General features: G+C 37.8%; 4 protein-coding genes across 5 annotated transcripts; 2 read left to right on the forward strand and 2 right to left on the reverse strand.

The window, feature by feature from the left end:
* Positions 2,261-2,992, forward strand: LOC104722250. Its single transcript, XM_010440390.1, has one exon. It carries the CDS (start codon positions 2,261-2,263, stop codon positions 2,990-2,992), a length of 732 nt encoding a protein of 243 aa, XP_010438692.1.
* Positions 3,643-4,532, forward strand: LOC104722251 (upstream activation factor subunit UAF30-like). Its single transcript, XM_010440391.2, has 3 exons — positions 3,643-3,832; positions 3,930-4,146; positions 4,234-4,532. Exons 2-3 carry the CDS (start codon positions 3,973-3,975, stop codon positions 4,360-4,362), a joined length of 303 nt encoding a protein of 100 aa, XP_010438693.1. The 5' UTR covers positions 3,643-3,832; positions 3,930-3,972; the 3' UTR covers positions 4,363-4,532.
* On the reverse strand, positions 4,730-6,984 carry LOC104722252 (pentatricopeptide repeat-containing protein At4g26800-like). The gene is made up of 2 exons (XM_010440392.2): positions 5,067-6,984; positions 4,730-4,956 (listed from the first exon to the last, which is right to left on the reverse strand). Exon 1 carries the CDS (start codon positions 6,865-6,867, stop codon positions 5,314-5,316), a length of 1,554 nt encoding a protein of 517 aa, XP_010438694.1. The 5' UTR covers positions 6,868-6,984; the 3' UTR covers positions 4,730-4,956; positions 5,067-5,313.
* LOC104722254 (GDSL esterase/lipase At4g26790-like) lies at positions 12,563-14,542 on the reverse strand. 2 transcript variants are annotated; one of them, XM_010440394.2, is made up of 5 exons: positions 14,428-14,542; positions 14,157-14,260; positions 13,687-14,078; positions 13,064-13,553; positions 12,563-12,983 (listed from the first exon to the last, which is right to left on the reverse strand). In XM_010440394.2, the coding sequence occupies exons 2-5, from the start codon at positions 14,173-14,175 to the stop codon at positions 12,790-12,792; spliced, it is 1,095 nt and encodes a 364-aa protein (XP_010438696.1). In that variant the 5' UTR covers positions 14,176-14,260; positions 14,428-14,542; the 3' UTR covers positions 12,563-12,789. The 2 variants fall into 2 exon arrangements, with proteins under 2 accessions (XP_010438696.1, XP_010438695.1); XM_010440393.2 differs by having other exon boundaries at positions 14,157-14,307.

Here is a 14,572-nt window from a genome sequence, read left to right on the forward strand (position 1 = left end):
AATCAATATTTGAAAGATATACAAAGCCTAAGCTCCGGATCCGAGGACAACAACGTCCCACCCCGCGGACCTGTTCTGGCAACGGTAACTTACCGTAACAACCTTTACCAGTATCACATTCCCAACGTTAACAGCCCCGAAAACAGTGCAAACTACTTACCTTGGTATCAGCATTCCCATCCAGCCAACGCCTCCACTGTTTTCGTGGAGCGGATGAACGCCCTGACGGACAACGTGGCTCCATGGAATGTGCCCGTTCCACAAAGCCGTGTTGATCCCAACCAGTATCAAGCTGAACTGGATGTTAGTTTATATATATAATCGTAGTGTATATATATATATATAGTAGATTGACACTTTTTTATGTTTTTATAACCATTTTTTTTTTGTAAATTAATGTATTCTTAATTACAATAAACATTGTATTTTTCTTTCTATTAAAAAGATGATTAATCCTTTATTCTAAAATATCTCTACCCACCAGTTTTTTGCCCTAAACAGCTTGAAACTACCTAACGAAAGTTGAGAACAATAATTCAACGAGAGGAAGAGAGAGTTTTAGACACAAGAAAACACTCTCCTCTCACAGAGATCATCAGAGTTCTGAATTCATAGATCTAGCTAGAAAATTGAATCAGGAAGAGATCACTGCATACACTCTAAATGATGGTGAGTTCAGCTGATTGGTCAGTAAATTCGGTCAACAATTCTGGAGAGCGTAAGAGATTTGTGGTAAGTGTTCTCATTCTGCTTCTTGTTTTGAAAGCATCAAACAAGAATTTTAGTTATAGTTCAATAATCCGTGTGACGCATGAATTGATACATTCAGGTAATTAATCTTGGTTGTAGCTCTAGGGAATTTAACAGTGATTTGTAGCGTAGTGTTACTTTAAAAACCAACAACGTTACCGTATATTCAGTATCCAACAAATTAAAATGCATCTTATAATGTTTCTGGACCGAATGTTTTATTTGTGGCGTGTTCTCCTTTAGCTGATTCATTAACTAATACTAAATACTCTGATTTCATTTTTTTTGTGTGGCAATCTGATATTTTTAATCAGTTTATCTCATGTATTTTCCATTCTAAAGCATAAATTAACACATTAATTTATTCTAATAATAAGTAATAACAAAGGAGTAAAAAAAAAATAAAAATAACAAAAGAGTACTACACGCACCTACTTTAAAAAATGATTAATGCTATAAGTGTATATATAACTTGAAGAAAGAGAGAGACTATACTGCAAGTCTGCAACTGATTAATATAAAATCCAGTCACTTTTTTTTTCTTGAAAATCTAGTAAATTTCCTAATTAGTAATTTAGCCAAGTTTAATAGTAGTAATTTATTTTGCTTGAATTTAATTTGGAATCAAGTGTTACTTCATGAACTGGGATTCAAAAAAAGCCAAAAAGGTGAAATATTGTGTCAATATGGTTAGTAGTTGGCATTTGCGAAAGTTCAGCTATATCGTGTTCTCTTTGCGTTTTAGAATTTTAAGATGTTCACGTTAGGGCATCTCTAACTCTACTCTATTTTAGAGTCAAAACTCTATTATAGAGCAACATTTGCTCCAACCATACTCTATATTTTACTCTAAAATAGAGAAAATGATGAGATTGCTTTATATTTAGAGTAACTCTATTCTCAATTCTATTTTTTTACACTACCTCTATTTTAGAGTCAAGTATAGAGTAACACATTGGAAAAAAATCATGCTCTATTTTGGAGTTACTCTATGACTGTAAGATACAATGATGTTTTATATAATTCTAATTAATATGAATTTGGTTAATTGCAGGATTTGGGAAATGTGAGTTTCCCACCGGGCAGTGACTCAGTGAGGATTAGTAGTTAGCGGCATTTGTTTATTTTCCGCCTTTATTTAATCAGCTAGCTAGTATTTTGTTTGATGATCAAGAATATATTTTATATATTGTATATAAAATATATTAACCTTGTCTAACGATTTCATACTTTTTAATTTAGAATGATATGATATATTTATTATCTTAAAAGCAGCTTCACATTGAGTTAAAATGAGTTAAACTCGAGAATCAATATCTCGTTAATTTCGTTGTTGTATAATGGATGAAATCTTTTACATTAGCATAGAAGGGGATGAGATTTAAATTAGTACCGGGGATGGAATATTTTCCATAATCTCAACTAAATAAATATTATCCTTTTCTGTCTAACTATTTTGAGATATCATATATATAAACAAGTAAAAACACCAATACATCATCAACCCAACATGGATAATGAACAAATCATCGTTGAAAAGATGAATGAACCGCTTCTAGTAACCTTAACCGATACCGAACAAGTCCCGGACCTCCGAGCAATATCATCACCTAACGCCCAAGAATCCGAACCAGCTAACATCTCACAGTGGTCACTACTCTTCAAACTCTTTCTAGCCATCACGATCATCGGTCCTTTCATCATATGTGTCTCGTTTTTCATATGGATTACTCCAACTCCACCCACCGTACAGGTACACTCCATGCATATATCATTCGCCAATCACAATCTCCCGGTATGGTCCGCAATGTTCTCCATCAAAAACCCTAACGAGAAACTCCACGTCACGTACGAGAATCCCTCAGTGTGGCTGGTTCACCGGAGAAGGCTCGTGTCAACGGTAAGAGCCGATTCGTTCGGGCAGAAAGGTGAAGAGGAGAACGAAGTGATCGTGAAGGGAGACGAAACCAAAGTTATTGACGAAGAGGCGGCTTGGGAAATGGAAGATGAAGTTGCGGTAACAGGAGATGTGGTTGGTCTTGATATGGTGTTTTTTGTGAGAGTAGGGTTTTCTCCGGGGGCTTCTGCTCTATGGGGAAAACAGTACATGTCGGCAGTTTGTGAGAATGTCATGAGAGCTACGTTACCTAATGTTGATGACAAAATCTATGGGACAAATAGATCGAGTTTCTCTTTTGATGGTCGACTAGAATGTCGTGTACGTCTCCCTAAATATCCTTAGGTTGTACATTTTGTTTTTTGCATTTGTTAAGGTTGATTAACGATGCTTAATGATGATGATGACAATCGAAGACATTTATCAAGTTAGTTTCAACAGTTGTGTGAATCTTTAATGGTGAAACAAAAAGACTGCGGAAATTGATCATACAATATTCTTTGTAGTTGGTTCCAAAATTATATTTGACTATTTACTATTTTGTCTAACGGAAGCAACTGAATATATTCTTTTTGGATTTTGACAAACAAGTCAGAAGAATTGAGATTTTATTGTTAATCTAATTGGTAGTACTCTGTCCCTGATAAATTGATGTTTTTAGGAAAATTTTATTGTCTCTCAAAAATTGATTTCATAAATATTTTTAATATTAGAAAGGTGAAAAAGTAAAAAAAAATAGATAAAATATCAAAAAAATAAATCATCACCATATACAATGAGATGACCAAAAATAAATCATCAGTGAAAAGATAATAAATTAATCATATATATTCCTGTTTTAATATGTGTGAAAATTACTAAATATCAGGGACATACGGAGTATTACTTCACTTGATCACTTCATTCTAAAACCAGTTTTAGAATTAATTATTTTTATTAAATTTAAATACTCCGTAGTGCATTTAAATGATTTATTGTATATATTTATAATTATATGTAATGTAACCTTTGACGGTTTGACTTTCTCTTTTATATCACAGCTCCAGCGTTTATAAACGCGAGAATACCTCCAGTCCAGGCTCCAAGGTCGACGCGTTAAAATCGCAACTATTTGCGGTTTAAAAGCTTTAGTTGGTTTTACACTGACTTGTTGTTGCTTTCAGTTTCCTCTACCAATTTACCCGGGTAAAGTGTTTTGTCAGTAGGTTCATTTGCACGCCACATGTTCGATGGAATTCCCCAAAGGGACTTAGTGGTAATAAATAACGTTTTCTTTTGCTAGAATCTGGTGTTGAGTTCGTTGTACTCGTGGGTTAAGAATCAAGATGCTGCCGCAGAGGTTGAAGAAGGCGATCACAGATAATCCAAAGAAACTTGGGAATTTGATTGACCTCGTGAATCTTCCGTCTACTCTACGTGAGTTCGTTGGTCAATCTCAGATCTCCCGTCTGGGTTGTTTCATGCGTGTTTGGTCCTATATCAAGACCAACAATCTTCAGGTTTGAACATGGGATCACTTCTATGTTATTTTGCTAAATAGGTTTGAACATGGAACATTGAGTGATTGGTTTTGTTTCTTTGTATAGGATCCTAAAAACAAGAATGTGGTGAATTGTGATGAGAAGCTGAAGAGCATTTTGCTCGGTAAGAAGCAAGTGGAGCTAGTCGAGCTTCCTTCTCTTATCAAGTTACATTTCCCGAAAGAACCAAAGTAGAGTTGTCTGCAAATGTAACAGAGTTCAACATTGGCTTCTTTGGGGTCGTTTGTTTTTTGTTCACAAGATGTTCGTTTATGTTTATGGGAATGCTTAAAGAGAGATATGAATGATACTTTTGAGTTCTAATGAGTTGAATACAAAATTGTCTTTCTGGTTTCTGGATTCAATTCCATTTCTGCTTTCTTATGTGAATAGTTTCTCCTTGTTGGGCGCTGATCTGATCCGTTTCCATAACATCAAAAGAGCATCTTTTAAGTAGTTACACTTCCACGATATAATGGGAAAAATTGGTTTTGTTACAACATTACAACACTTCCACGATATTATTTGTTACAAAAAAATTGGAAGCTAGTAACAAATAATATCAAGCAACCTGAGTGATCATTGGTTAAGTATTTGTAAGGAATACAGCACATAAACAGTTTAAGTTAGTAGAGGAAAGAATGTAGCATGTTAAGGAACATGTTTGTTGTATGGGCTGTACATACGACGAGTCCCAAAATACATATATGCTTGCGTCCGAACATGTTAAAGGGTTCAATCTACAATCCAGGTAGCTCATCACCTAGTATCCAGTTGCAGTGTGGAAACCTGCCAGAGAATTAACAACACAATGAGAAGAATTCTTGATTTAAAGAGTAGTTGATAACAATTTAAATCTAAGTCTATGTCTTTGGAGGGATACAGTGCTTATTACTAACCAAATACTTCATGATTTTTCATGATTCTAAGACCATGTCATGTGGATTTGAAAACACCAGCCGGATTCGGATTCTGTTCAGCACATTGTTCAACTTTGCGTTTGAATTTTCTGGCCACATTGTTGTATTCTTCGATACACTGGCTTCCATCACAAAAGATTTGTGTTCTTCTTTCCAGGAGCAGGCATCCGATAAGAGGGAGCCCTGAGTCCATACATGTCTCTCAAGAAAAATCCCCTATGATACTTCAGCTGATGCGCTTTCGTTTCAGTGCGCGTGCCTTTTCAAAAAATCTATTCAACGCATTTGCTTCAGTCCTCATGCCGCCCCTATTCAATCCCGAGATCATTGTCGTGTATGCGGCAAAATCAGGCTCAACTCCTTTGAACTTGAGCGTACAGAACAAATCATATGCTTGTTCCACCATACAAGCCTTGCACATCCCATGAATCATGATAGTATAGGTAATAATATCAAGATCATTTCTAGTCTTTTCCATATGTTGGAATGCTTTCAATGCCTTCCCTACCTCCCCATTAGCAAACAGACCAGCTAACACAATGTTGTAGCTCCTAATATTGGGAGGCAGACCAATAGAAGCCATCTTCCCAAAAACGCCTAGAGCAAGAGCTATCTCCCCCGCTTGAAAATAACCCTGGATAAGAGTGTTGCAAGAGACTGTGTTTTCAGCCACACCTCTTTGAGACATCTCGTATAAAAGGTTAATCCCATCACGTAGCCTCGCTGACTTGAAAAACCCATTTGCAAGAGTACTGTAAGTGACTACATTTGGAGTGCACCCATTGCTTATCATCGAGTTAAGCATTTTTCTTGCCTCATCTACCCGACCAACCATGCAATGCGCATTGATAAGTGAACTGTAAGTGAAAACATTAGGATCTATACACATTTGGATCATCTTCTCGCACACACCATCAGCCTTCAAAAGCTGCCGACACCTCACATAAGCATGGATTAACGCGGTGAAAGTGATGACATTAGGGTAGATATCCCTGGAGTCCATTTCTAACAGTAGCCCCTCAGCGTCAGTCAATCTACCAACATTACAAAGACCAGTAATGAGAGAGCTGTAGGTAACAACGTTAGGTTCAACTCCTCTGTTTCTCATACGTTTGAAAAGCTCCAGCGCACTATCCACAAGCCTCTTTTTACAAAGAGTATCAATGAGTATGGTGTCAACCACAACATCACGTTTAATTCCCATTTCCTCCATTTGTTCAGCAACATACACAGCATCACCAATACTATTACTGAGACAGAACCCATTAACCAGGGAGCTAGCCGTTACAATGTCAGGCTCAATACCAAGTTTCATCATTTTCCCAAGGTAAGATAAACCCAAAGAGGGTTGTAAGCATCGGCAGAAACAATTCACTAAAATGTTGCAAGTATAAAGATCAGGCGAAATCTCCAAACGTTCAGTGTTCTCAACACAGTTCCAGAGAGTGATTACAACATCATACCTCTTAATCTTGGCGATAGCAGTCAATACTTTATTGAATTCAACGATTGAAGGAAGAGGGTAAGACTCGACCATGAGCACGAACAAATTAAACGCATCTTCGCAGTCAAGATTGTGAAGCCCACTTCTCAATACGACTTTGTAATCAGTAGTGGAACCAGAGAAAGCTCGTACCCAGAGACGGAAAGGGAAAAGTCTCGACGAAGACGGAGCAAGAGCAAGAGCAAACCCAGGATCAGTGTTCTTCAGAAAATGACGATGAAGATGAAGAAACCCTTTAGCCGTTGAAGCAATCGAAGCCGCAATCGACCACCGCATCCAATCAAGTTTACTTCAGCTTGATTTGGGTTCGTTCCCAAACTCTGTCTCGGAAATTGTTGAATCATAAACCCTAAACCCTACAAGGACATAGTCTTGTTTAGTGTTTTTGAGAGAGAGCTGAGAATTGTGAAGAGAAGGCGAGAGACAAAAAAAAATTAAAATAAAACTCTTAACCGGTTCAGGAACAATCGATTTTTTTTCTTTTAGGTTTTTGGGTTAAAACGGTTTACATAACCGAACCGGATTTCACAATTTCTAATTCGATCTTGTCGAAAGGTTTCACTCATGCTCTTCTTCACTCGTCCGTTTTGTCGGAAAAGTGTTGCATTCGTTCTTCTCTTTCCCTCTCTGTGGTTCGTATCTCTAAAACACTCTTCTTCGTTTTGGTTTTGAACATTGAAAGCATGGTTTTGTTTTGGAAATTTAAGTGATGATCATAACTCAAAAGGCTCTTCAATCGATGACGAACTATAATGTACCTGTGTTCACCTTGTTATGTATTTTTCACTAAAAATGTTTGAGATTAGTCTTTCTTTTGGAATCAAATGGTAATACCAAGAGAAACTCTAGATTGTGGAATGTGAAATACATTGAAATATATATATTAGTGTTTTTGGTTTCTGCATCATGAGTCAATTCCATTTTTGCATTCATCTTTTATTATAGTATATGATTCCTTTTGTATATAGTTTATATCATTTTTGGTTCAATTGGAGTCTGTATATTTTAGGATTAGCTGGTTTAGAGGCTTTGGTTTAGGCCTGGTATAATGTATATAAAACCCCAATTGTACATTTTACATTGATAAGGAGAATGAGATTCTTTACTCATATGGTATCAGAGCGAATGCTTTCTCATTCTCTGTAACAAACTTTTTCCGATCATCGATTCTAATCGGAAAAGTTAGTTACGCCGCTGTATTTTTTTCCGATCTAGATCTTTCCGTAGTTCTTTGCGTCTTCGTCTCGCTTTCGATTCCTTTTCTGATTCGCGTTGTTTTTTGTTTCCACTTTGCTCATTTTTCAACTCGATTCAGCTAATTATGGGAAAACGAAAGACCACTTCGAGGTATCGCTCTTCTACACCAGATCTACCGGAAATTTCTTCTCCGACTCTCCGCGACAATTCTCGAAGCTCGTCGCCTTTGCGAGTTGCCTCTGGCTCTACGCATCAGGCACTCGATACTCGACCACGGTCGTTCTCTGCTCCGTTTACAGTCTCGGATTCTCCAGATAACATTCACAGCCCATATCATCTTCACAGCTCCGATCATCCAGGTTTGGTTCTTGTTCCTGACCTCTTAGATGGAACAAACTATGGAACTTGGATTGTAGCCATGACTACTAGTATCGAAGCTAAGAATAAATTGGGATTTGTTGATGGATCTATAGTCCGACCTGCGGAGACAGATCCTTATTATCCGATATGGAAACGATGCAACAGCATGGTCAAATCCTGGATGCTCAATAGTGTGTCGAAGCAGATTTACTCTAGTATTCTTTACTTTGCCACTGCTGCAGAGATATGGAGAGATCTATACACTCGATTTCACAAATCCAACCTTCCTCGTTTGTACAAGCTGCGTCAGCAGATTCATTCACTTCGTCAAGGTAGTATGGATATGTCTTCCTATCATACTTAAACTCAGTCATTATGGGAAGAACTCTCTAGTCTTCAGGTGACTGCAAGGACTGTTGATGATTTGTTGGCTGAAAGAGAAACGAATCGTGTCATTGATTTCCTTATGGGACTTAATAGTAACTATGACACAGTGCGTAGCCAGATTCTCATGAAGAAAAGCTTGCCATCTCTCTCTGAAGTCTACAATATGTTGGACCAAGATGATTCTCAGCGATCGGCCAGTTTTCCACCTGCTTCTGGTACTCTCGACACTTCTGCTTTTCAAGTGACTCAACAACAGTCTCAGGGTGCATCTTCTGGTGGTTATCAGATTCAAAAGGGCAACAAACCATTGTGTACCTTCTGTGGAAGAATTGGCCATGTCATGGATAAATGTTACAAGAAAAATGGTTATCCGGTTGGTCATCCTCGTTTCAAGTCAACACGAGTGGTTCCCACTGCAACCAATATCATTTCCGAGAGTGTGAGTGAAGGAAATGTTGTTGCAGAGACTCTGAGATTGACTGATGATCTCTCCACATAACAGATGCAGCAAATAGTCTCTTTTCTCAACACCAGGATCCAGAGTTCTACACTTACACCTGAGGTTCATGCGATTTCAGTATCTTCCCTCCCTTCTTCTTCTTTAACCAATGGCCCAACACCTGGTAATTTTTATCCCTCTATCATTTGTTCTTTTTCCAGTGTTGATAGGCCAAATCCTTTTTCAATTACCAAACGTTATGTTTGTTCTGCGAATAGCAATCTTATTGCTATCAATGCTTGGGTGATAGACACATGAGCTACTAACCATATTTGTCATGATAAAACTTCCTTTTCCACTTTCAAATTTCTCTCTAATACCAATGTCAATCTTCCTAATGGCGGTTTAGTGAGCATTGTTGGGATAGGATCTGTTCATTTGGGCAATCATTTAGTTCTTCATGATGTCTTATACATCCCTCAATTTAAATTCAATCTTTTAAGTGTCAGTTGTTTGACCAAATCTATGGGTTGCAAAATCTGGTTTGATGAAAATTCTTGTTCTCTTCAGGATCTTTCTCGGGACTTAATGATTGGAATGGGTAAACAAGTGGCCAATCTTTATTTTCTGGACATTGAGTCTATAAATCTCCCAGTTCATAAAGCTTCTTTAGTCGCTGCTTCTGTTGTTTCTCATGATCTCTGGCATAAACGGTTAGGTCATCCTTCCTTTTATAAACTTCAGTCTCTTTCTTCTGTTTTACATTTTGTAAAAGAACCAAAAATACAAAAGGATTTTTATTGTAAAACTTGTCATTTGGCAAAACAAAAACATATTCCTTTTATCTCTCATAATAATATAAAGAAAATTCCTTTTGAATTGGTCCATATTGACACTTGGGTTCCTTTTTCTGTTCCTACTCATGATGGGTTTAGATATTTTCTCACTATTGTAGATGATCATTCAAGGGCTACTTGGGTTTATTTGATGAAACAGAAATCTGATGTTCTTCATATCTTTCCTTCTTTTATTGCTATGGTTGAAACTCAGTTTGAGACTAGGGTTAAGGGGGTTAGATCTGACAATGCTCATGAACTTAACTTCACTCAGTTTTTCCAATCTAAAGGCATTATCCATTTCCATTCTTGTCCTGAAACTCCACAACAAAATTCTGTTGTGGAGAGAAAGCACCAAGACATTCTCAATGTTGCTAGAGCACTTCTGTTTCAATCACATCTCCCACTTCCTTATTGGGGAGATTGTGTTCTTTCTGCTGTTCATCTCATTAATCGTCTACCAGCTCCTGTGCTTGATGAGAAGAGTCCTTTTGAGATTCTCACTAAGAAAGCCCCTAACTATGATGACTTACGAGTCCTAGAGTGTCTTTGCTATGCTTCTACCTCACCCAAGAATCAACATAAATTTGATCCCCGAGCTCGAGCCTGTGTTTTTCTTGGTTATCCTTCCGGATACAAAGGTTATAAACTTCTTGATCTAGAAACAAATGACATTTTCATTTCTAGACATGTAGTTTTTCATGAAGAGCTCTTTCCTTTTGCTAAGTCAGAGTTATCTCAGGAAGCCAAGAATTCTTTTCCTGATCTGCCTAGCAATTCTCCTATGCTTCCACATTTATCCGATGCAGAGGCTTCTCCTTCTTCATCATCCCTAGAGACTATGCCTTCTGCTAGTCCTAGTACAAATGTCCCTGAACCTTCTGTTCAAACATTGCATAGGAGAATCAAAAAGCCTGCTTATCTTCAAGATTACTACTGTCATTCAGTGGGATCTTCAACCATTCATGAAATTTCTCAATTTCTTTCTTATAATAACATATCAGAACTTTATCATTCTTTTTTAGTTGCTATAGACAAAAACAAAGAACCCTCAACCTATGCTGAAGCCAAAGAATTTGAGGTGTGGTGTGGATCTATGGATGTTGAGGTTGATGCTTTAGAGATTACTTGCACATGGGACGTTTGTACCTTACCTCCGAATAAGAAACCCATCGGTTGCAAGTGGGTTTTCAAGATAAAATACAATGTTGATGGCACTATTGAGAGGTATAAGGCGCGTCTTGTTGCCAAAGGATACACACAAACTGAAGGGGTTGATTTTCATGACACGTTTTCTCCAGTCTGCAAGCTTACCTCTGTGAAGCTTCTCTTGGCTATTTCTGCTATCTATGGTTTCACTCTTCACCAATTGGACATTTCTAATGCCTTCCTCAATGGTGACCTTGATGAGGAAATTTACATGAAGCTTCCTCCAGGATATGCAGCAAGAAAGGGGGACTCTCTTCCACCTAATGCGGTTTGCAGATTGAAGAAGTCCTTGTATGGTCTTAAACAAGCCTCTCGTCAGTGGTTCTTGAAGTTCAAATCTACTCTGATTGATTTGGGTTTTGTGCAGTCTCATTCTGATCATACTTGTTTTTTGAAAATCACTACTGATCTCTTCTTGTGTGTTCTAGTTTATGTGGATGACATTATCATTGCTAGTAACAATGATGTTGCTGTAGAGGAGTTTAAGGCTCAGCTTAAGTCCAGTTTTAAGTTGCGTGATCTTGGTCCACTTAAATACTTCCTGGGTTTGGAAATCGCAAGATCTGCTGAAGGTATTCATGTCTGTCAAAGGAAGTATGCTTTGGATCTTCTTGATGAAACATGTCTTCTTGGTTGTAAGCCTTCTAACATCCCAATGGATCCCAGTATCAAGCTCTCTAAAGATACTGGTGGTGATTTTGTTGATGGTAAAGTCTATCGGCGACTCATTGGACGGCTCATGTATCTTCAAATTACTCGTCCCGACATCACCTTTGCCGTCAACAAGCTCAGTCAGTTCTCTGAAGCTCCTCGACATGATCACCTCCAAGCAGCCTATCGAGTTCTCCATTATATCAAAGGCACTATTGGGCAGGGTTTGTTCTATTCTTCCAATGCAGAATTTCAGATTCAAGCTTTTGCAGATGCGGATTATAACTCTTGTCAAGACACAAGACGTTCTACTTTAGGACATTGTATATTCTTGGGCACATCCTTGATACTTTGGCGATCCAAGAAACAGCAAGTTGTGTCAAAGTCCTCTGCGGAATCTGAATATCGTAGTCTTTCTTTGATTACTGATGAACTTGTCTGGCTTGCCAAGTTTTTTAAGGAACTTCAGCTTTCTCTCCATAAGCCGACTCTTCTGTTTTGCGACAATGAGGCGGCTATTCACATTGCTAACAACTCTGTCTATCACGAGCGCACAAAGCACATCGAATCTGACTGTCACAGTGTTCGTGAAAGGTTGGTTGCAGGTTTGTTTAAATTACTTCATGTTAACACTCATTTGCAGCTTGCTGATCCTTTCACAAAGGCTCTTCATCCTGTTCCCTTTCAACAGTTGATAAGCAAGATGGGTCTTCTCAACATCTATGCCCCATCTTGAGGGGGACTATTATAGTATATGATTCCTTTTGTATATAGTTTATATCATTTTTGGTTCAATTGGAGTCTGTATATTTTAGGATTAGCTGGTTTAGAGGCTTTGGTTTAGGCCTGGTATAATGTATATAAAACCCCAATTGTACATTTTACATTGATATTGATAAGGAGAATGAGATTCTTTACTCATATTTTTATATAACATCACAGCAGCATCTTTAAGTAGTTACATGAACATAAAGTAAGAAAAATGGTTTCTTTTACAACACTCTGGAAGCTTGATTTTTACTAATATCAAGTAACTTACTGAATTATTTAAAAATATTCTGGAAGAAAGAATGTAATATGTTAAATATTGTGGCTGGTGGTATGGACCTTTCTTATCTATCACTGAAACCGAGACAAGTCGTACTTCAGAACATGGCTTGCCACTATTGCGTTTGTCTTCTCTGTTGGGTGAAATGAGTCCCAAAATACATATTTGCTCGCATCAGAACATGTGAACGGGTTCATTTTATCACACAAGTAGCTCATCTCATAGTATCCTGTTCCGCAGCATGCACTCCTTACATTTTCAAAACCTGCAATGCATTTAAGATATTATCAGAGGAATTCTTGATTTGAGAGCCTTATGTCTTTGTTAGAAAACTTTTGTACTAACCGAATGCTTCAGGATGGTTTAGGATTTCTGAAACCAGATCATACGGATTTGAAAACACAAGCTGGAGTCCGTCCAGTTCTTTGTTCAACTTCGAGACTTTTTCATTCATCTTGGTGTTGAAATCTCTAGCCACATTGTTGTATTCTTGGATGCATTTGCTTCCATAAAAGATCTGAGTTGTTCTTTCCAAGGGCAAGCATCCAAAAGGAGAGAGTCCTGATAGAGACATCTTCCGAGCTCCGAGTCTGTAAATATCTTTCACGAAATCTCCTGCGATTCCTATGAGGAAGTCTTGGTACTCACTCACAGAGTACTTCCTCAACTTACGAGGAAGAAGATAGTAATTCTCCAGGAAATCGTTGGTTCCAATACTAATCAGGTATAGTGACTCCTTAATTATCTCATTAGCTTTCTCTTCACCCAAGTAGCTTCTTAGCCTGGTCTGGTATTCTTTGTAGTACTCCACTTCCTTCCATAGCGGCATCACAGACTTTAGAGAAGTCATGACATTTAAAAAAAAAAACATGTCAGTTTTGTCTTGACTAGGAGTATGAAATCTAAATTCACTACTATTAGGACATATATATGTTTTAAGACATATGAGTATGCTTGACTTGACTTACTAACACAGAAGAGGTTGCATTGTCTAAGCCGGTACCAGCTGAAGCGAAACAGACACCAGTGGCAAAGTCTGCGATGTTGTATGCTGGATCTAGGTATGCAGGGACTGCGTTCTTGAGTCCCAAACCTTCAGAAATGAAATCTGGTGCAATCCGACCGTTTGAGAATCTCCCGGTTGCTTTGCCATCTAAGTAATCTCGGCCATACGGCTGGAAGTTACTCTTTAGAACTGTAGAAATCTGGTTGTTGTTTCCTGAATCCACAGTTGAGTCCCCAAACACGATAAGTGCAAGAACTTTCGCACTTGTTTCAGGTACCATCACCAAGAGCTGAGCTGTGAGCACCAAGAACGCAAGAACTCTGTTTCGCAGCATGATTTTACACAAGTTTGTTTCTGCAAAACAAGAACCTCACGATTTGATTGGGAAGAAACAAATGGATCAAGCATTTAAAGTTGGAGAAAGAGAGGTACCTTCTATCGAACCTAGCATAAAAAGATTTCGATTGTGTAGTAGTTAATAGGCTAGGCCCTTTGTTAGATGATGCTTATTAAATACTCCTTAGTCTGATTTGTCTCTGTATGTTTTTGGCCATCAGAGAGTTAGTTGAGGTGAGTAATGGAGCTGAAAATGATTTGAGAGTTTCTTTATTAGTTTTACAGCAGAGGGCCGTATTTATAGCTACTTTAAAAGAGAGACAGACAAGCCAGAATTACTTTAAAAGTAGAGAAGGGTTCATCATACCCTTGCATGCTTCAGATATATGTAACGCATCTTCCTTTTTTACCGGGTTCACGCACAATGCTCTACTCTCTCTTCTCGTCTCTTTTACTAGATATATATTATTTTGTTGCAGACATGGAGTATCATTTGATTAAAATGTGAGATA

Source organism: Camelina sativa, chromosome 11 (genome assembly GCF_000633955.1).
Source record: "Camelina sativa cultivar DH55 chromosome 11, Cs, whole genome shotgun sequence".
Classification (NCBI taxonomy): domain Eukaryota; kingdom Viridiplantae; phylum Streptophyta; class Magnoliopsida; order Brassicales; family Brassicaceae; genus Camelina; species Camelina sativa.

Coding starts and splice junctions, on each gene's coding strand:
- LOC104722250 (XM_010440390.1), top strand. CDS start 2,261: ATGGATAATGAACAAATCATCGTTGAAAAGATGAATGAACCGCTTCTA.
- LOC104722251 (XM_010440391.2), top strand. CDS start 3,973: ATGCTGCCGCAGAGGTTGAAGAAGGCGATCACAGATAATCCAAAGAAA. Junction 4,147..4,233: donor TCAAGACCAACAATCTTCAG/GTTTGAACATGG, acceptor TTCTTTGTATAG/GATCCTAAAAACAAGAATGT.
- LOC104722254 (XM_010440394.2), bottom strand. Junction 13,554..13,686: donor ATGCAACCTCTTCTGTGTTA/GTAAGTCAAGTC, acceptor ACTTCTCTAAAG/TCTGTGATGCCGCTATGGAA. Junction 12,984..13,063: donor AAACCATCCTGAAGCATTCG/GTTAGTACAAAA, acceptor AATGCATTGCAG/GTTTTGAAAATGTAAGGAGT.
- LOC104722252 (XM_010440392.2), bottom strand. CDS start 6,867: ATGCGGTGGTCGATTGCGGCTTCGATTGCTTCAACGGCTAAAGGGTTT.